This window comes from Dermacentor albipictus, chromosome 1 (genome assembly GCF_038994185.2).
Source record: "Dermacentor albipictus isolate Rhodes 1998 colony chromosome 1, USDA_Dalb.pri_finalv2, whole genome shotgun sequence".
In the NCBI taxonomy this organism is placed as follows: Eukaryota; Metazoa; Arthropoda; class Arachnida; order Ixodida; family Ixodidae; genus Dermacentor; species Dermacentor albipictus.
The window spans coordinates 306,485,192-306,507,713 of record NC_091821.1 but is presented as its reverse complement, the minus strand read 5'-3'; the positions used below and the strand labels follow the sequence as shown (position 1 = coordinate 306,507,713).

The following is a 22,522-nucleotide window of genomic DNA, read 5'->3' as shown; positions in this document are numbered from 1 at the left end:
GGGTAGGCGTTATATGCACACGATACTACCCTATGGGCAACCAGAGGCTGTTAGGACAATAAGAACAAATCCGGCAAGAAGCAGCGACCGCTGTTGAAACCTTCGCTCGCAGAAGCGGAATGAGCTGTGCTCCCAATAAATCAGAATTTATCAGGATTCGAGGTTGAGGCCGTCAAACTCATGAGCCGGTCCCCCTCTTTCTAGGAGACAGCCAGATAAGGGAGGTTCAGAAAATGCGAGTCCTCGGACTGTGGCTGCAAAGCAACAAACGAGTAAACCACACAATTAAATCTCTTAGGACTACGGTGAAACAGATCTCCAGTATGATTCGTAGAGTAACCTATCGTCGAGAATGTTTCAAGGAAACAACAGAGACGATCCGGCTTGTTCAGGCTTTTGTGCTAAGTCGTCTCACATATAGCCTCCCTTTCCAGGACCCCACGAAGACAGAACTAAAGGCCCTAGATGCGCTGATCAGAACGTCCTACAAAGCGGCTCTCGGCCTACCACAGGGAACTTCTACTGAACGCCTGCCGGCCCTCGGGATTTACAATAACTACGAGGAGCTACGGGCAGCGATGCTCATATCTCAATGGGAGAAGCTTAGCTTAACCTCCTCTGGCAGAAAATTACGTTGCCACGTAGGTTACCCTACTCGTCCATAGTACGCGGGAGAAGAACTAGAACATCTCTGCCTAAATTCTTTGTGAAAGGATCATAGTACCCCCATCCCCAAGAATATGAGTGCAGAATAGCACCGGTGTCGTAGAACTGCTCGAGCTCGAAAGTTAATGCAGCAATTCGGGGGAAATAAGGATACGGTCTACACAGGTGTCGCTCGATGTGGTGCTTACAAGTATGCCCTCGCAGTAGTAGGAGTTGCCGCAGATCAAGGGCTTGTGACTTGCGCCACGGCTCGAGTTGCATCTGCGAATATCGCAGAAGGTTCAGCCATCGCACTAGCTATTAAAACTAAAGAACGCTCTGGGGCAATTGTCGATAACTCTTACAGATTCCCAACTCGCATGTAGACTCTTCCTCACCGGGAGGCAACCACACAGCACCACTCACCCTATTAGGATCCAACCTAACGCAGAAACACATGATCATCCGGTGCCCGGGTCACGTAGGGCTCGAGCGCAATGAGAGAGCGAACGGTACAGCTCGTGCTTTTGTCAATCGAGCGGCCAACCACTCTGACGAAAACCGCTTCTTACCAAGAGACATCTTTGAGCACCAACGGCGCGATCGAAGAAAGTACAGTCCACCACACCCTGACCTATCCAGGCGGTACTGTCAAGATCTGGCGCCGAATACAGACGCACACATTTCCAAACCTTTATTTGAAACATGCCATTCACCCCACGCTGTACAGCGTTCGCTGTCCATGGTGAGGAGGCCGGCCAACTCTCGCCCACATTACGTGGGGTTGCCAGAACAGGCCACCCAAAATTATTAAACCGAAAATAGCCGCCAAACTACCCGCCGTGGTTGCTCAGTGGCTATGGTGTTGGGCTGCTGAGCACGAGGCCGCGGAATCGAATCCCGGCCACGGCGGCCGCATTTCGATGGGGGCGAAATGCGAAAACACCCGTGTGCTTAGATTTAGGGGCACGTTAAACACCCCCAGGAGGTCGAAATTTCCAGTGTCCTCCACTACGGCGTGCTTCATAATCAGAAAGTGGTTTTGGCATGTAAAACTCCATAATTTAATTTTAAGTTAATAGCCGGCAAACTTTCCGGAAGGGAGCATTGGGACACTTGGCTCGCCAGAGAGGATCGGGAGATGCAACTAGCGCTCCTCGACCAGACACGGCGGACCGCTCAAGCCAGTGGGGCTCTGGACTAGGGGCTCCACTCACTCGCTTTCTGCACTTATTTTTTTAAAATAAACGTTTTGATATTTAAATTTTTCGTGGCACAACCCGTGGGCATAAATGTGGGCCGATCCCGGAGGTAGTGGCTGCGCTGCTACGGAGGTAAAGCAGGCTTCAATCACTCAGAAAAGTGAAGCGAAAAGTGCTTACATTCTTTGAAATCACGCATAAAACGTACAGAACAGCACTCGTTTAAATAAAGAACAGGCACAAAACAAGCATCCGAACCAGATAATTCATGATATGGTGCTCCTGATAACAATGTGAAGCACGGGGCGCTCCCCACATACGTTTCCCGGTAAAGATTAATGTTGCGCAAGCTGCCGCGGCGACGACAACTTGCGAAGTGGGGAGTGACGTCACTAGCCTTTCACATATCAAAGAACCAGCCTAGCAACTGATTTCATTGTTGTTGCAGCACCGCTATAGGAAGGCAACCCACAGTTAGGACTCCCGAGAAGCAGCGTGAATACGAGGAGCTCGAAGGGAGAAAGAAATGGCAATATGACCAGCGATGGCGTGCTGTTTGAATTACCATTACTCGCATTACTACAATTACTCTAAATTACCATTAGTACTATTACTCTAAAGCAATAAGGCATTACGTTCCACCCTCAGCAGTTGTAGTGGTGGTTTTCAACAGCTTCGTTGGACATCCACTTTCGCACGGCGGGAGGGCTAGTCAATTATTTTCCGTTCGGAGTCGCAACCATTGCCTATTCATGGTGTTGTGCTCCACTGAGATCTCTAACTTGTGTAGGCGTTGCAGCAGCTTTATAGCAATGTGGGTTGAAATAATGACTTTACTTCTCTCTGGCGATATTGAGACAAATCCAGGACTTGAAGAAATGCTAACTGATCTTTTAGAAACCGTAACCATAGCTGAAAGCGGACAGGCAGGTATGCATAGCGATTCACAGGCACTTAAGCACTGGCAAGCTTCTGTCGTTGTGCAACTGCAACAGTTATCTTCGAGGATACGTGTTCTTGAGGTTTACATGTCATCGTCGAAAAACAATTCGCTGACGATTACGGTACTTCTTAAAGAGAAATGTGAGCGCAGCTGTATACGTGTTTTCATTTCGCGATATATTGGCTGGCGCGGATAATCTGTCTCGTGCGGCACGCTGCAAACGGAGCGAAGTGTGGCGCGACTGCCTCGCTGATCGGGAGATCGCGAGGGCCCGCGCGGGTGTGGCGCGTGGGCGCGATTCACAGCAGCCGCCGCCGACAGACCTACCAGACGGCGCGTGCTACTCTGGCGCCATCTTGTAGCCATCGTCGCCGCACTACGCTTTTATCCTCACGCTTTCCCCATGCCCTCCTCTGCTTTCCGCCTCGTGGTTCCGCTGCACCCTCCTCTCCCCTTTCCTCCTCGCGTCTTCCATCCCCCGCCGCGCTTCGCGTTCGCTTTCATCTTTCGCTGTGCTCGTTCGCTCGGTTACGCCGCCGCCACCAACGCTCGCCGCAGGAACGGGCGCGTAAGAGCTGCGTTTTAAAACCAAGATACATAGCCAGTCCGCACGCCTGAAATTATTATTTCAATATCTAAGCAACTTAACACTATTGGATCTAGGCGCGATGATACTGAAAATAGACTAAGGTGATGTAATGACCTTTTTGACATCCCCGACGATTCAAATGAAACGTGGTCAGCGTCAGAAGGCAACGCCATTGATATATGCTCAAAAGAGCTTGGCGTTACAATTTAACCTTCGGAAGTTGAGCGTGCACATCGTCTTGGCAAATGTCAAGTGGGGAAATGCAGAATGGTTATTACAAAGCTCACTTTCTTTAAGGACAAGCAAATAGTAATTGAAAAAGTTTATGCATTCAGAAATACAAATTTTGCTTTTCGTGAAGACTTTTCATTGCAAATACGTGTAGCCAGAAAAAAGTTTAACTAATTTGGGAAGACCAAAAATATGCCGATATCTGAGCCCCAGTATCCACTAGAGCAACAACATGTGCGGCATCCAGTTTAACGTCTATCAGGTTCCTTCTGGTCTGCAGTGTGGTCAAAGGATTTGGCAGGCTAGTCGTCGATGCAGCATCACCGTCGTCTAGTTCTCGCGAGGGAGTTGTTCAATCGGCGACGTAGGGCGACAGAGTTGGGGCGAGCGAGAGGATTGGCGACGAGACAACGGCGAACGGGACTGGTGACCACGTGGGGAGGGTGAACGACGATACGGCATGGATGGAGCGTCATCGCCGAAACCAGCCATGATCCATGTCGAGGCGACACTTATACCCATAGGGCGCCTGTTACCAATACCACCGACTGTTACAATCGCGGGCCACGTGTCCATACGACGGCAGTTGAAGCCAATAGAACAGTCATCAGCAGTCCTCCACTCGGCTGGATTGCGAGTACGGAACGGCGGTCTTTGACCTTGGGCGTGCGAAAGTGAGGGGCGGCGTTTGATCGGCGGGAAAGGAGCTGCGGCGCACGCAGAGTCCAGGCCAGCATTGGAGAGCTCCTGATGAACGACAGCTTGGACTAGTAGCACCATCTGGGAGCTATGGTCACAGGCACGGCCGCACGTAGGAGCAGGAGACACAGCATTAAGTTCACGTCGGATGATCTTCTTCACGTGTTCTACGGTGGGCGGCGCCGACGGCTCAGATAACATCTTCGCACGACCACGTTATTGCCGTGTTCGGAAGTCGAGCGAAATGATGGGCAATGCGTCGAATTTTGGCGGCCTCAAAGCGCTTGCACTCTTGAATGATGGTATCGACGGTGTCGCAGTCTTTGCAGATTAGCAGATTGAAGGCATCATCTGCTACGCCCTTTAACACGTGGCCCACTTTCTCAGACTCCGTCATGCCGTCGTCGGCATTAAGCAAAGGGCAAGCACGTCTTGTACGGAAGTTAGGTACGACTCTGTCTGCGCACAATATGCCAGCTCCTTTCTTGCTCCTGCCTTTCTACCTGCAGACTTGCCGAACAGGGAACGCATCTTTTCCTTGCATGCATCCCAGCTCCCAATTTCGTCTTCGTTATTTTCAAACTACACCTTCGCTTTTCCTTTGAGGTAAAATAATATGATTGCCGACATGATCGTCTCATCCCAGCGCAGGCACGTACCCAGGATTTTTTTTCGGGGGGGGGGGCCCACCACATCCATCATCATCATCATCATCCTGTTTTATGTCCACTGCAGGACGAAGGCTTCTCCCTGCGATCTCCATTTGCCCCTGTCCTGCGCCAACCGATTCCAACTAGCGCCCGCGAATTTCCTCATTTCATCGCTCCGTCTAGTCTTTTGTCGTCCTCGATTGCGTTTTCCTTCTCTTGGTACCCATTCTGTAACCCTAATGGTCCAACGGTTATCTAACCACCCACCGTGGTTGCTCAGTGGCTATGGTGTTGTGCTGCTGAGCACGAGGTCGCGGGATCGAATCCCGGCCACGGCGGCCGCATTTCGATGGGGGCGAAATGCGAAAACACCCGTGTGCTTATATTTAGGTGCACGTTAAAGAACCCCAGGTGGTCAAAATTTCCGGAGTCCTCCACTACGGCGTGCCTCATAATCAGAAAGTGGTTTTGGCACGTAAAACCCCAGATATTATTATTATTATCTAACCGGCGCATTACATGACCTGCCCAGCTACATTTTGTCCTCTTGATGTCAATTAGAATATCGTCTATACCCGTTCGCTCTCTGATCCAAACCGCTCTCTTTCTCTCTCTTAACGTTATGCCTAGCAATCTTCGTTCGATCGCTCTTTGCGCGGTCCTTAACTAATTCTCAAGTCTCTGCCCCATATGACAGCACTGGCAAAATGCACTGATTGCACACCTTACTTTTCAATAATAATGGTAAGCCTCCAGTCAGGAGCTGGCAATGTCTGCCGTATGCGATCCAACCTATTTTTATTCTTCTGTGAATTTCCTTCTCCTCATCAGGGTTCCCTGTGATTAATTGACCTAGGTAAACGAACTCCTTCACAGTCTCTAGTGGCCGACTGGCGATCCTGATCTCTTGTTCCTTTGCCCGGCTATTTATCATTATCGTCATCTTCTGCATATTAATATTCAACCCCACTCTTACACTCTCTCTGTTAAGGTCTCCAATCATTTGTTGTAACTCGTCTGCATTGTTGTTGAATAGAACAATGTCATCGGCAAACCGAAGGTTGCTGAGATATTTGCCGTCGATCATTACTCCTAAGCCTTCCCAGTTTAATAGCTTGACTTCTAAGCACGCAGTGAATAGCTTTGGAGAAATTGTGTCTCCCTGTCTGACCCATTTCCCTATAGGTATCTCCCTGCTTTTCTTGTGTACAATTAAGGTAGCTGTTGAACCTCTGTATATATTCTTACGCGAAGGACGAGCCAGTAATACGAGAAACTATTTACAGATTATATTTACAACAACGGTTGCAGCGCTGACCGGTTATATTCACAGCGCCAGCCCAGTTCGTTCTTCCTCCTCTTTTCTGGAGTGATGGCGCCCACGCACCTCGTTCAAACAAACAAATACCACACGCATGAAGCAATATTTTTCAAGCTTTTTACGTAAGCCTTCTGTAGTCCTTCATTACGTAGTGCCTCTACGCTTCTGGTATCTCTACTGAATCAAATGCATTTTCGTAATCTATATAAGCCACATAGAGAGGCTTATTGTACTGTGCAGATTTCGCGATAACCTGATTGATGACATAGATGTGATCCATTGTAAAGTATCTCTTCCTGAAGCCAGCCTGTTCCCTTGGTTGACAAAATCCAGTGTTGCCCTTATTCTATTGGAGATTATTTTGGTAAATATCTTATATAATACTGAGAGCAAGCTAATGGTCCTATAATTTTTCAATTCTTTAACGTCTCCTTTTTTGTGGATTAGTATAATGTCTGCATTCTTCCAGTTTTCTGGGACCCTTTCAGTCGATATACACTTCGTATAAAGAGCCGCCAGTTTTCTAAGCATTATGTCTCCTCCATCTTTGATTAAATGGACTGTTATTCCACCTTCTTCTCCCGCTCTTCATCGTTTCATGCCTTGCAGCGCTCTTCTGACCTCATCGCTAGTTATAGGAGAGTTTCTGTATCCGGTTCATTACTGTTTCTAAGTGAGGTATCGTGACTCCTCTGGGTACCGTATACAGGTCAGCTTAGAATTTTTCCGCTGCTTTTACTGCATCTTCGAGATTGCTTATGATATTATCCCTCTTATCTGTTAGTGCATACATCATGGTTTGTCCTATGCCAGGTTTCTTTTTTACTGATTTCAGGCTACGTTCATTTTTCATGGCTTCTTCAGTGTTTCTCATGTTATAGTTTCCAATATCAGTTATTTTCGCCTTGTTGATCAGTTTTGACAGTTCCGCGAATTGCGTAACGCTGTGCGGCCGCCATTCCCATACAACCGCGTAGAGCGCAGGACTCTGCGATTCTAGACGTACTGCGCTCACCGAGAAAGGTTAGAAAAACACCCACATAAGCACAGCAGAGAAGTGGCTACGTGATGCGGTTCGACCCATAACTATAGAAGCGTCATTCAAAGCAAGTAATTATTCTCCACTTCCGGCGGCGTTTTCTCTACTAAAAGATGTTGATCCATAAATATTCTCATAAACAACGGTTAACATCTTTATTATTCGCTTTTGCTTGCAGTTTGGTTGTTGCGTTGGCTCACTTTCTTAGTAGATCGCTTAATTTATCAACTCCTTGCGATTTTTGTTTCCGGTTTCCAATTTCGCACGAAAAGTGCTATACAATTAAGGAAAAACAGACGAGGTATAACTGGCGACAGTCATCTTGCTTATGGGTTTAAGGGTTATTGCAGGGTTTCATGATGGACGCTCTTTCACATCATTTTATTTCCCACCTTATCTAACCCATATCACATGTATATGGTTCCGGGCATCTGCCAGCGTCGCGGCGAGCCGTAACTCAAGGAAATAATGAAGCAAAGGGATAAGTTAAACGCAATTGGTGTTTTCTGCGGCCGCAACTCGTTCCATGAGAGTACAGACCAGCTGAGTAACAGCCGCATCCCTCTCCTGGTCCCAGGATCAGCCTAAACAAAGACGGTTGAACTAACAAAAGCAACAGCTATGCGCGTGACGGTTGAATAGATGGTGACAACTGAGCGCATCTCGAGTTAACCGCGCGGGTGCGGAATCTATGAGAAAACTGTCCTTCACATTACAAGAAATGCCTATAACTACCACCATCTAAAAGGAGTGAAAAAGGCAGCATAAGGCTGACCGATGAACAGGTGCCAAGTCTCAACATTAATCTGGCGGCGCTTTAGGAATGTGTGAGGAGTGGTGGCGTGGGTGGGGAGGGGGGGGTATGCCGCTTGATTTCTTCGGGGGGGGGGGGGGGGGCCCGGGCCCCCCCGGGCCCCCCCCTGGGTACGTGCCTGTCCCAGTGATTATGCTTACTTGCATGCTCGTACAGGGGTAGCCAGTCCTCGATGTCGACGCTGTCAGTCCCGCAGAATGTGCCTGGTTCTTTAACTGAGCCAGGGCGACCGCTGTCGTTGAAGTCGCCTCGGTGGGAGCCGACCCCCCTTTCCGCCATCGTGGAGAAAGCCAAGTGTCGGCCGCTGCGGAGCTCCGTTGTACCGTGTGGATGCCCCGCACCTCCCGCCAGAATGCCACGGGGATGAGAGCAGCCAAAAGGGATAGGAAGAAGAGAAGAATATACTTTATTGATAGGAAAGACAGAGAGGTCGACCTGAGCTAGTGTGCTCTAGTCTGCTACTCTGCACTGGGGAAGAGGGAAGGGCAGTGAAAGTACTGGAAAGATGATGATGATAAGAGAAGTGGTGAGTGCTTATGTACATAAGACAGTTGTCTTACTAGAGCCGCTCGTCGAGCTTGGTGTCCTGCAGAAACTTCAACAATACTTGTGTTACACGCATTGAAATTGCAGCGTCAGGCCATGGGCCGAGGATAGCTTCCTCCGACAGTGGTTGCCTGCCAACGATGGCTAGGAATCTTTCTAATGTCCTTCGTTCCAGCATATATGCTGGGCAGTCGCGCAGTACGTGTTGCAGTGTTTCAGGCATCTGGCAGTGGCAATTATATTTAAAAAATATATACGGAGAGACGGCTGCAGGCTAGATGGAAGAACAACACTAGCGCTACTCTGATCGTCGTCTTCACCGTCTTTCTGGCGCATTCTTCCATGCTCGGCAGGATGGATGCTTCAATGCGGGGGAATAGCGCGTAACAATAGTGTTGATTACTACGCATTTCAGCGTTAGCGTTAGTGCTCAGACGAAAAGGTTCTGAAAGAATGGTTCAAGAACGTAACGGAGCGGTTTCATTTCGCTTTCCGCGACATCGTAAGCGATAGTGGTCCGAACAAAATATTGCCTCTCCCTCTGCTCTTCATTAAATATTTGGTGTTTTATAAATACTTATTTATTACTTGGTTATGTGTGTTCGAATGAGACCAAGGAAAAGGCAGCACAAAGCTGTTAAAGGCATGCGATGCGGAGTGCTCCTGTGACCATGTTTTAATTGCGTCTGCGAAAGCAGTGACCGAATATCAAAAGTATGAAAGGCCTAGTTGTGCAAGGTCACAAAATATTTTCATTGTTTATCAGGTTGAAAGCAGAGAAAAGTTATCCAGAAGCATGTTCTCCAAAATCAGCAGCGCATCAAGATTGATAATTAACCTGGAACGAAAAAAAAAATAACGAAGGCGAACACAATATAATAGTCGACACCATAGCATAAATTGCAGCATACGTGTATTTGCAGGTATCAATTTCGTGAAAGCTTCGAGCTCGTTCGGCATGTTCGCAGAGCCACTCCTTTTGAGTGAGGGCGGCACGATGGAGCTAACTGCATTCACGGGCGGCCCTTTCTTTCTTTTCGTGGTCGGCGAGGAAAGTCGCCCTCTCGGGAAAACGAAGAAGGGAGACGAAGCAGCGTCGACACGCTGGCGGCTTTCTCGTGCTTGTGCGATGTACTGCCCGACGTGCAGTCCGTCCACTTCTCGCCCATTGCTGTACGTCCTGCGGGAATCTTAGTTTTTTTCTCTCAGTGGAACTAGGATATACTGCGCGTGCCTGCTCAACGAGACTGCGACTGACCCAAAAAGGAGGGCGCCCCGGGAGCGGCTTCTGTGCCGCGGGCAGCTCTACAACAACGCCAGGACTACGGCGCCCGCGGGAGACATGTGTCGAGAGGGACCCGTTCCGTTGGCTGATCTGATCCCAGCCTGTCACAACGAGGAGCGTCACAAAATGAACGCTACAGTTGCCGCAGAGCTTTGTACCAAGATCGCTAGACGGAAATCTGGTAGCACCGTCGTTCAACTACCGTAAGGATGAAAAAGCGACACACAGATTTTTATTGCGATAGCAATTATACGGACACTCCTTGCTCGGCCTCATCGTGGGGCTCCGCATTTATTGTACGACTTGGCTCGGATTTGTTCAAAAAACACGTTGCTGCTTATTTTGTTATAATGCTTACCTGATACTTAGTTGTGTAGTTGCTTGATTCTGGATTAGCAACTAGCCCGCTCTTATAAACTGTCAGTAAGGCGAGAGCTCGCGCGACGGTGCACGAACACTGAATAAACGTGCGATAAGAAGTACAGATTCTCTAATGAGAAAATGCGTAAAACGAGCGCTGGGACTGCCCATGTGTACATCAACAGAGAGACTGATGGCTCTAGGAGTGCACAACACATGGGCAGAACTGGCGGAAGCGGTGCGAACCTCTCAAATTGAGAGACTTAGCACCACGAGGACAGGAAGAGCCATATTGGCCAAAGTTGGAATAAATCGGGACAGAGGCCCCACCCAAAAGGTGGAACTAGATAGGGAAGATAGAAAAAATCTGATTATCCCCCCCTGCCAAAAACCTTGCACCCGGAACATAGCAAAGACAGGAGGCATAAACGAGCCGAAGCATTAAAAATTAGACTCGGTAATATCTCGGAACATGAGGTGGCCTATGTAGACGCGGCGGGAGGTAGCGGCAGTCTTACGGTGGCAACGGCCGTCAGCGGCCGGGGTATTCCCGTGACCGCTGTCACTCTGCGCGGGCGCAACATAGAAGTTGCCGAGGAAATTGCGATCGCATTAGCTTGCGCTGGAACGGACGCGAAATTTGTGATCAGTGACAGCAAAACTGCCATACAAAATTTTAGCAAGGGAAGGATCTCGCCCTTAGCGGCCAGAATTCTAGGCCAGAGAAAGCTAGATAGAAAAATTCAAATAATTTGGACTCCGGCGCACGAAGCCGTCCCCGGCAACGAGGCGGCCCACAAGCTGGCTCGAGATCTCTACTGCCGAGCCGCTACGGGGCCCCTCGATGACCGAGGGAGCGGAGAGCGCATGCTAAAATATGGGGAGATCACGCAGCATTATAGATTGGCTCGTAGACTGGTATCCCCGCCAGACCCAAAATTAAACAACAGACAAGCAGTCGCGTGGAGACGGCTACAAACTTATACATATCCGCACCCGGTTATGGCGAACCACATGTTCCCCGAGGCCAGGAGCGATAAATGTAATCTTTGTGGGGCGAGAGGGACCCTCGACCACATAATATGGGAATGTCCGTACTCTCCCGGGGGAACGCACAAAATAGGTTGTAGAGACACCTGGGAGACCCTGCTGCGCAGCTCGGACTCTGAGCTCCAGGTCCGGCTCGTCCAACTGGCTGAAGAGGCTGCTGGGACCAAAGACCTCCCAGCCTGCATCTGAGGCGGCGGCACTCGCCCCCTGACCTGCGTGTCGGAGGGTGGGTAGATCACCTTTTCCGTTGGACATTAAAGTTTATTCTATCTATCTATCTACAGCCTGCATTCTGAGCGGCAATAATTCGTAACAGTATGCAGTGAGTGTCGCGAAAATACGTGAGAGACTCGGAGAGAGAAGTATAAGGAAAAGCAAAGAGGTTAATCAGAGGTGATTCCTATTTCGTTGCCCCTGCAAAGCAAGGTGAGAGGTAAGAGAAAAAAGAGGGGAGAAAAAAAAAAGTCGCAGTTTATTTCGCTGAAATGTGAAGCATCGATTGCGATAGCAAATTAGTAGACAGCTATAAGAAGTAAGTATGGTAGTTTTATCGCTCGTACAAATTTGTAAACATTCGCTTGCCGACTAAATTAACAAGCACGGTGCCAAGCGTGCACAAGCAAAAATGAACACATCTCACTCGATGACCGCGCGCACTCGCTGTCAACACGCTGGAGTGGGAAAGCGCGACAGCAGCAGAGAACGAATTGACCTTCGCGCTGCCTCTCGCTTGAACGCGAACTGAGCGGAGAGAACACACCACGCACGAAGCTACCAGCACTCGATGCACTCTGCCGACCACTTGCGCGCGTGCGGCCGCGCCATAAACAGCCGCCGCCGTAGCACAGCGCCCGCCCCCGGTGCCTTGCGCGCGAAGGAAGGCGGCGAGTTTCCTCCCCGCTTCCCTTCTTTGCGAGCGCGAGATTGGCTCACCATCGTCGGCGCTCCCTCGCACGCTTTCACTCGCACATACGGCATACGGGGCGCGGCTACGATGTCATCGTACTTGAACGTTATACCAAACATAGCGGCGACGGCAGAAATGTGCTTGCAGTGTCCTATAATTGCTATCGCAATAAAAGAAGGCAGAAGAAGGATGAAAAGGAAGAACAGCGATCAGGATGGGGGAGAGAGACGCGCCTACCAATGCCGACGCGAAAGAAGGCAAGGTAAACGTACATGGTATATGTAATTTGCTAAAATTGGGGCATTAAATGGGATGCAATGTTGCATAAGTACATGATATTCTTGTATTATTTGCATTATGTTCACGTTTCATTGTCAGAACTTACATATTTTCCAACCCTGTATTGCTATTTTGTTTAATTACTCTAAGGGTCCCGAGGAGCATTACATAGGCGGGAGAATTTGAAGTAGAATAAATATGTCATGGAACACTGCAACATCGAGAATAATGTTCGTATTCAATGAATATTCGGGTCAAGATTTTTATTCGCTTTTTTTGACGCGCAGGTACGTCGACGTTGTTTTTTTTCACTTCGACATTGGTTGACACGCTTTTCTATTTGACCAGTATGCCAGGTAGGCACAATGACGTATGGGTGTTCGGGGATAGTTTTACGGCATTGTTGTAAGTGCGCTCGTTTGTTTTGGTAACTTCTGCAGTTCCACTGCCATATCGTGTGTTTTTTTTTTCGATGGGTGTCGGGCCATGTTTATATTTTTTTACATGCGTTGCGCCACTTCCCTATGCGGCGGTGCGATCGTGCTGTACGCGGCTTCTAATCTGGACAGTCTGAGGCGAATGCACACCGAGCTGGGCTGGATGGTACGCGTGATGGACGCGATGATAGTTTCCTCGAGATTGCTTAAGCGAGCCTCGAGTGCATCTATCGCGCGTCGCATATCGCTGCGCGCGTGTGCTTGGGTCGTGTTGCCTCTGTAAGGGTGGGAGTGGGTCTCCGTTTGGTATCGGGGAATTCGACCTCGTCGTCCTCTATGGTTTCCTCTTCTGTTCCCTGCGTGGTATGTGTGGCCTGCGTGGGAGTGGGTCTGAGTTTAGTGTCGGGGCATACGACCTCGTCGTCCTTATGGGTTCTTGAGTTTCCTGCGTGGCCTCTGTATCGGTACCGCTTTTCACAGCATGCTGGAGTTGTTGTATGAGGTCGTCTTTTGCGCGAATCTGTGTCTGCATGTGTTATATTTGCTTCTGCAGCGCTTGTATCGCCGGTGTTAATTTAGTTATCTCTGTCTTAGCGGGTGTTTTGTCGCCAGCCTTCGCGGTTGGTGCTCGTTTTCCCGTGACCGCATCTACCCAGCTCACCTTCTCGGTGGTCTCGGTTTCTCTCGTTGGGGTCCTTCTGGGGGTGCGGCTGCGAGACCGGCGTTGCTGCTGCTGCAGCCGGGGGTCTGGGGTGCGGCTCCGGGACCGGGAGCGGCCTCGGCTGCGGGTACTAGATTTCGAGCGGGGCTTGCCGGCGGGGCTGGTGGCTCTGGCGGCCGCCTCCTCGGCGGCCCTGTGTCGTTCCCATTGCCTTTTTGTCACGACGCAAGATGTCTTGTATCTTGCGTGGCAGTTGCGATCCGCTGTCATGCTTGTTCCCCGGCACAGCTTGCAACGGGGGGAGCACTGGCGGTCGGGGCCTGGGTTAAGGGCGCCACAACCACGGCACACTTTGTCCTGAGGATTGGGGCACATGTCCATGTGGTGGCCGAGCCTCCGGCAGCAGTGACACATGTCGATTTGCTTGCGATACAGGGCGCAGCGAAGGAGAGCGCCGCCGTACCTGACGTAGGAGGGCACTCGCGGTCCTTCAAAGGCCACTATGACCGTGTAGGGGTTGGAGGACGGGACGTCGGGATGGAAACCAAAAACTTGGGAGTATTTATTCTACATTTTGTACAGGGAGGTGAGCGACAAGTAACAGTAGTATAGACATTACGGGCCAGCAGCAACTCGGACGCTGCGGCCCGCGGCAAGAAGTTCGAGAGAGGTGAATCAGGGAATCAGGGCATGTCCCAGCATGCTCAGGTCTCTCTGGAAGGCTTCTTATAAACCCTTCGAGCACTGTAAGTCACGTCATGTTTGACCAATGGGAGAGTCCGCTCCGATGACGCCACTTTCAGCCAATGGTAGGCGCCCGTGTCGCGGTGTCGCACCTGGCGGCTCTCTGCGGTCTTGCCTCGCAGACTGGCAGTGCACTTCTAACGAGGAGAAGGGGAGGGCTGCTCATGCTCCATTGTCCGAGGCCCACCTGATAATCCCGGCGGCGCACGAACTTGTTGGCACGTGAACTTGTTGCCTTAAACTTGTTTGCTCGGCCGCTCCTCTGGAATGTGCTTTCCTGCTTCGGCATTCCTCAATTAGCTGTGCTGCGACTCGAAGTGGTTTGGGGAACTCGAAGTAATCGCAGGAAACAGCTCCATATCTAACAGCTCGTCCTCGCCCCGGTAGTTCTGAATGGCCGGTGAACTCAATTCGCTGGCCATGAGGAACGCTGATAGAAGCTGCAGGGTACTGGGGTCGAGCCACGTTTGACGAACTTCGGGATCCTTGGCCCTGGAGAACAGACGTCAAACAAACAAAACAACACAGCGCTGCCCCACGTGTAAGCGCAGGCTCTTCACCCCTGACTCGCCAGGCTATTACTGAGTCAAAATGAACCCTGATCTTTTATTTCCCCAATTTTGACAAAGCAGTTCCAACCACCCTTCCAAACAGCTATCCATTTCTCCTCGATTGCCGACAAGACCAGAGTACTATTGTTGTCGCAAAACAAAAGGGTCGTTGACGATGCAAACAACAAATGAAAACAGCCGAACATAACTTAAGTGGCCTAACCACACGAACAGCAAGTTTCCAATCTATCGCAGTGGCGTACTTATCGCACGTAATGGTGCCACTGAACAATCTGGTCAACCTCACAAGTACGTAATCACAAGCGCACTAGCCTTGTGGTCATTAAACAAAACGCGTACTTGCGTTGTAGGCAAACTGTTCATTTACGCTTACTCACGTTTCTTCCCTGAAAGTCCTACAGGACACGTGACGTAAACGAACAATTAAACTTGCGGGACTTACACACTCCGCAGAACTCTTAAAATAATGCGTCTTTTAATAACTCGTTCTACGCGTACTTATCAGAGAAGTCAGAATACGGCTGCCCTCCACACACACTAGCAACCCAGTCATAAAGTCTGCTTCCTTCCGTCCACACAGGACACGCGCTAATGGAACTAAGAACGCTTCTCCGTGCAAATCATGCACTCACTGAAAATCTACGCGCTTAACCTTAGAAAATTCAAAAACACATAAAAAGAAAGAAGGTTAAATAAAACACACGCGCGTTACGATAGGCCTCTCAACAGTAACCTTGACCCTCAGGTTACTCACACACACACACAAAAAAAGCCTATCTACTTATTAATGAGCATCTCGCGAGACTACATGTTTACACAAACGCGTCTTTCAAATCTCGGAGCTTCTCAAACGAAAACACAAACAAAGCTCAAACCTTACACATTGAAAGAAACTCTAGTCTCAAATCGCGAAATTTTCCGATGCTCAAAAATAAAACCAAATAACACGTTTTGCTTCTACGGAAGCCTGACCCGAGGTGGGCGAAGTTTCAAAGCTACTCTGGCTGCCGAGAGACAACAAAAGGGCTGATTCACTATCAGCTCCCCCAATACGTTACGGTCTCCTGCCAATTTGCGTCCCGGCGCCCCGCTTTCAACACAAACTCGACTGACCGCGTCGCCACTTCCCACCTGGTCTCGTCCTGCCACCTTGCGTTTCTTCGAACTGCACGCTGAGCTGTGAAAAGAACTACGGAACGACGAGGAGCTTAACTGCCTCGTGCCCTTTGTCCGCGTCCGTGCAGAACATTCTTCGCGGTCCCCCTTTGACCTGTGGCTCGAACGTTTAGGATGCGTCAACATCGTCAGTGACGACCGCACCTTTCTTCTCCTCGCGCCCTGCCCATTTGGGTTTCTCGCCATTTTTGGCGGCGCTACATTATTTACCGACTTTCGGTCTTTACCGCGCTTCTTTTTATGGCGCTTTCTCTTTGCACTCGTTTTCATGTCGCCTTCTCGTGCCTCGTGCTGGCCGGTACACATTTCGTCGGCCCGGATCGGTCTCTTGCCCGCACAGTCTGAGTGATTTACATTTAAATCTACTCTCACTTTGCCTCGACTGGCGGACAGCCCAACCGACTCTGGAACAATGCAGCAGGCTTTACTCGAGTTATGGAACTCGCACTCTTGCGAACTGCCCTCTACTACATTGCCCAGCTCACGCTGTGCATCGGCACACAGCCCGTCGGTATCGATCGCTGTCTCACGCGCACAGTCCGAATGATTAATGACTGAACCATCCCTATCTAGGCTATCTAGACTGGCGGAGAGCCGCACCGATCCCTGAACAATGCAGTTGTTCTCTCGTGAGCTACGGAGCTCGCCACCCCGAGAAATATTCTCAACTGCATCGTCCAGCTCGCACTTCACTTCTGCACGCAGATCTGACCTGACATGGGTGCTCGCTTCTGTCGGGTCAGCGGTACCCTTTTCTTCGCTAGCAACCTCGCTAACATTACCAGCGACGCACACGCTCGGTAACTGTGCCAATTTGTTCGCAGCTGGCCTAGCTGTCTCTACAGTCATCTGTTGGCACAGCACCTCGTCGCTCTCCTTGCGGCCTTTAACGGCCTCTGTTGCCACTAAGGCATCGTTAGCAGCTAGCCTTTTCCCTTCACTTATGAATCTGCAGCCAATCTCACAGGCACTACTCTTTTCGTCGGCTTCTGGCGAAAATCCGCTAGACACTTGCTCATTCTTTCGCTCTGTACTACCTACAGAATTCTCAGAGAGTCGTTGTCTCTGTGCCAATAACTGATCACATTGCTGTATCTCTTTGATCAGTGCTGCCTTCTCTCTCTCATACTTTTGCTCAAGCTCTCGCTTACGTTCCTGATACTCACGTTTGCGTTCATTCTCACGTTCGTGACGCTGACACCTAAGAGTAAGTTCTTGAAGCTCCTGCTTCCGTTGATTCTCGCGTTCTTCACGCGTACGCTCACTCCTAAGTTCACGAAGCTCCCGCAAACGTACACGACGCTCTCGCTCCCGTGGCTCCTGTATCACCTCCCAAGCAAGCTCAATGCTTTTCTCATCATTGCCACTATCATTAATCGCCTTTATGATGGCTGGCGTTTCCATCCGTTCGTCCGCCTCAACTCCCAAATCGTCGCACACCAACAACAAGTCTAACCTCGTCAACCTTCCAAGATCCATGGCAGCTGCCCCGACAGGTGGTTAAAACTGTTTTCCTTAATTAATTTGTGCAAATACACAGTGCATCAAACTCCCGATTCCCAGAACTATCAAAATTGAACACACAACCTTTGAGTCTGGCGAATCATAAGGAAAAAAACCACGCGCTCACTTACGGTTGCAGCACCCTGCCATCCGGTTCATCTGTCCGCTGTTCCCGGCTCCTCCGGACTCCCTGGGTCGAAGGCTCGCTCCTTCTTCGCTACTCCCAGTTTCTTCGGACCTCTTTCGACGAAGGCTCTCTCTTCTTCGCTCTTCCCGGTTCCTTAGGATCTCTCTCGACGAAGGTTTATCCGTAGCGCTGCCACCAGCTGATGCATTCGGAGGCGATCCTACCGCTGCCAACCAGATGTAGGGGTTGGAGGACGGGACTTCGGGATGAAAACCCCAAACTTGGGAGGGATTTATTCTACATTTTGTACAGGGAGGTGAGCGACAAGTAACAGTAGTATAGACATTACGGGCCAGCAGCAACTCGGACGCTGCGGCCCGCGGCAAGAAGTTCGAGAGAGGTGAATCAGGGAATCAGGGCATGTCCCAGCATGCTCAGGTCTCTCTGGAAGGCTTCTTATAAACCCTTCGAGCACTGTAAGTCACGTCATGTTTGACCAATGGGAGAGTTCGCTCCGATGACGCCACTTTCAGCCAATGGTAGGCGCCCGTGTCGCGGTGTCGCACCTGGCGGCTCTCTGCGGTCTTGCCTCGCAGACTGGCAATGCACTTCTAACGAGGAGAAGGAGAGGGCTGCTCATGCTCCATTGTCGGATGCCCACCTGCTAATCCCGGCGGCGCACGAACTTGTTGGCACGTGAACTTGTTGCCTTAAACTTGTTTGCTCGGCCGCTCCTCTGGAATGCGCTTTCCTGCTTCTGCATTCCTCAATTAGCTGTGCTGCAATCCGATGTGGTCTGGGGAACTCGAAGTAATCGCAGGAAACAGCTCCATATCTAACAACCGTCGTGGTGTTACTGAGCCGTTTGGCTGCTAGGGCGTGGGGGTTGCGTGCGTCAACGATGTTGGTGTGAATGGACTTGGCGTCCTCCTCCAACGGGATTCCTCTGATGATTCCCTTCAGCGTGTAGTCGGGGGCCGTCTCGTAGGCACTGACCTCGTGGCAGCGATCGCCGATGGTGATGGCTTCTAACTGTCTGTACTTAGCGGCGTGATTAGCGTGGGGTGTACTCACGACTATGATGTTTTGGTGGTTGTTGGAGCACACCGCGTCCTCCCCTGCTCCTTGCGCCGGTACGTTGGCCGCTCGGTAAATGGCTGATGCGAGGCGCATGATTCCGGTGGTGGCAACATCGAGGCCTCCTCTTGGTCTTATCACGATCTTGAAATCACTTAGTGGGAGTGATTTCCGTCCGTCCGTCCGTCTGTCCGTCCTTCCGTCCATCCATCCATCCGTCCGTCCGTCCGTCCGTCCGTCCGTCCGTCCGTCCGTCCGTCCGTCCGTCCGTCCGTCCGTCCGTCCGTCCGTCCGTCCATCCGTCCGTCCGTCCGTCTGCCCGTCCGTCCGTCCGTCCGTCCGTCCATCCATCCATCCATCCATCCATCCATCCATCCATCCATCCATCCATCCATCCATCCATTTATCCGTCCGTCCGTCCGTCCGTCCGTCCGTCCGTCCGTCCGTCCGTCCGTCCATCCATCCATCCATCCATCCGTCCGTCCGTCCGTCCGTCCGTCCGTCCGTCCGTCCGTCCGTCCGTCCGTCCGTCCTTCCAAATAGAGATAAATGTACGGGCATGAGCGCGAGCTCACGCAAAAAGTGTAGAAGTGGCTTGTAGAACTTGAAAAAAAAGCTAATGTGTCACGCAGTTGGTGGCACAATGTGCAATGGACAGTACTGAGACTGAAGACTGAAGACAGATTAAATAGGTGTAAACCGAGGTGGAGGACAAACAATACCAATAAACATGGACTTTCAACTAAAGTCAAAGTTCATGCTTCTTGGTGTCGTTTCTTTCCCACATGTACTACATGTAGAACTTTCCTTCCTTTGTAGACGCGTATGGTACAGCTTCAGTAAAACATCCGCGATACGTCAAGCGTCTTACATTAATAGCGTTGTCACTCGGCATATCTAATGTCATTTCCAACGAATGACATTTCTCCCCAACTTGTTCACTGAGTGATCGGGGCTAAGCTCAGCCTTCACTGGCTCTGCGCCACGAGGTGACGTCATGTGGTCTACTTCCGCTTGTCTTGGAGCCAGCGCGCGAAGCCTCTCCAATCTCATCGCTAGCCGACAGGCCGTCGATCCCCAGCGTGCGTTGTGAGCGTTCTGCCGCAGTGCCTAGCGCGTGCGGTATTCCGGTGACCACGTGCGAGCTGGGTGTTTTAGCGGACGGGCGGAGGCGTAAACTAAAGCTAAACTCTATTGTGGTAGTTGTCCTCCGGCGTGAAGAGATGGCAGCCAATGCGTAGACCCTGGCGCCGACTGGATACCGACAGCCCGATGCGCTGCAGTCACTCCGCTCGCTTACTCCCTTGCAGTGGGACACACGACATCGCAGCTTGACGTATCGCCGATCGCTACGTTTACAGCCCACAACGCAGCAAGGGCGAACCATGGTGATCGCGAAAAGAGAGATCGAGACCAGCACTGAGCGCGCAGCTCGCGTCAACACGGAGCACGCTGTGACACGAGCAGACGACACTTGCTGCATGACGGAAGCGCTTGAGTGTAGCGATAAATGGCCGTTGTTTGTTCTCTTTCTGTTACTTCTTTTTCTAGGAACAAATTAAGCTACATCCCAACTATTGCGAACAACATTTGTTCACCATTAAAGTGGCACACATTATTGATTAGCGACCTGGGTAGCCAATCGGATAGCTCGTCCACCTTACCTCAGATGGACAACACGCGTCAATTGTGGTGGGGCGGCTGAAAACTCAGGGGAATGGCGCCGCTGCGATCGATAGCGACGTACATGTTTAAAACCTGATAATAAATTACATGCTTTACGCGGAGCGCTTAGATGCATCACTCAATGATGAAAAGGACCTACCCTAACGACTCAGTACGTTTGTAGAAAATCGTCGAAGTCGTTTGAGGGTCCCTTTAAGAAAAAAACAATTTAGCTGCCAGTTTGATCAGCTCGTAGCCTTGCTGCATTTAAAATATTTTCACGTGTGTCCCTCGTTTCTTTTGGAACAACAGATTCTGAGCGTCCGCTTCACGTACTGAAACAGTAAGTTTGTAGGACTCGCTTGTTAATTAACTTTTTTTTGGTGTGGCAGATGCCGAGCTTCGGAATTTATTTTGTCCTCCTCAGTTCGGAACGCAGTCACTAGAGAACGCCACGGGTTGTGTAGCCAATGAAGAACAACCGCCGGTATTGTTTTCTGTCCTTGTATCAAATTAAAATAGACCGCAACGAGTCGTTATGCTCGGCCATGTGTGTACACTCAATTAACCTGGGCTTAAGAAAGTGCCGTGGTGTCCAAATTTTCTAGATGATATGTAGAGAACAACATTGTATACATGCTGGTCATCACGTGCTACACGATAGCGCAAACTTCAAACGAGCCAACGTTTATTCAACGTGGTCGAAATAGAAAAGTCCCGATTGAACTACAAACTGATACAATGATTCTTTATTAAAAATTTTCTACGAGCTTCCGGGCAGAGCTCCTGCTCTTCACTTGAGATCGTCTTACTTTATGGCAGCAATTAGATTGCAAATGTCTGTGGGCCGACTGACGTCTACAGATAAGCCAGTCACATTTTCTAATGCCAATCGAATTGTGCTAACTTTAGTAATTCAGGCTCGTAAATTGTCTTCTCAGCGTTCGCTCTTTGTGGAGATTGAGTCTTCTACAGTTTTCACGCACCGCCGATATCAGGTGTCACTGCCATCGGTTGCCGAAATCTACGAGCGTACTTTTTCACACAGTGGGACATACTGAGGAGAAGCGAACTTAACAAGCGCGAAATTCTCTATAGCCGAGAAGTGACCAATATATTTTAAAGCTAGTCGTGCATCATGTGCTGCGCCATAGGTATTGGGGCCAGCACTATTTGTGCGAAATACTTGATTAAGTATATGTTTCTAATTTGGTGCAAGCTTTTTGTCAACGCGTCTCTTCCGAAGGCTGAAGCTTTTTAATGAAGCGTGAGCACCGCGCCCTGTTTCACACCCGTCTGTGGATAAAAAGCGTGTTTGTCGCAAATAGCAACATAGAGAGCGAAAGGAAATCGAACAACGAAATACGTAAACAACTGTGTTAAACAAGCGTCACACCGAGTTGTGGCGCCAGATGAGAATGCCACGCGAGAACTTTGGCACTGTTAGCAGCATGAGAAGCAAAAGCTCGATCGGTCGATTTGACGCCTCGCTTGCGCGTTGTGTTGACCCCGGTGCTGCCTGGTTCCTGCTGACGGTGCACTCCCGGTAATGAAAAGCGATCGTCTCTCGGGAAGCGCGCAAGCAGCAGTCCCGAAGGTGTGCCGCCCTGCCTGTCACTGGGGCCAGCGTTAGAACGACGGGCGCCTTGCTTTGCTCCGCCGAGTTCTTCGTTTCTTCCAGTTTTTCCATCCTGTACGAAGCCAAAAGAGAAAGTACACGAAAGAAAGAGAAAAGTAGGAACAATCGATAGCCAGGGAAACGGGCAACACGCACCAGGTTGTTTTCGTCACTGACGAAGGAGCTTTCTGTCTCGCCCAACTTACTTAAGTGGTGTCAGCGAAAACGGAATTTGACAGCGATATGCAATCTTTCGAACGCTTCGGTTTACGACGGCTCGCAAATGTCAAAACAAGATCGCAAGGGCCGAGCAAGTGTACTACGCTTTGTTGGCTTCTAAAGAAACCTACTAGGAAATTAAAGCAAAGACGAGTGCTATCAC

At 50.2% G+C, this 22,522-nt stretch overlaps 1 protein-coding gene across 1 annotated transcript; it reads right to left on the bottom strand.

Annotated features, from left to right (window-relative positions):
- Nucleotides 1–200: 200 nt before the first annotated feature.
- On the bottom strand, nucleotides 201–14,072 carry LOC135907270 (serine/arginine-rich splicing factor 2-like). The gene is made up of 2 exons (XM_065438956.1): nucleotides 13,659–14,072; nucleotides 201–254 (listed from the first exon to the last, which is right to left on the bottom strand). Exons 1-2 carry the CDS (start codon nucleotides 14,070–14,072, stop codon nucleotides 201–203), a joined length of 468 nt encoding a protein of 155 aa, XP_065295028.1.
- Nucleotides 14,073–22,522: the final 8,450 nt, after the last annotated feature.

Coding starts and splice junctions, on each gene's coding strand:
- LOC135907270 (XM_065438956.1), bottom strand. CDS start 14,072: ATGTGTCACTGCTGCCGGAGGCTCGGCCACCACATGGACATGTGCCCC. Junction 255..13,658: donor AAACCGAGACCACCGAGAAG/GTGAGCTGGGTA, acceptor GTTGCTTTGCAG/CCACAGTCCGAGGACTCGCA.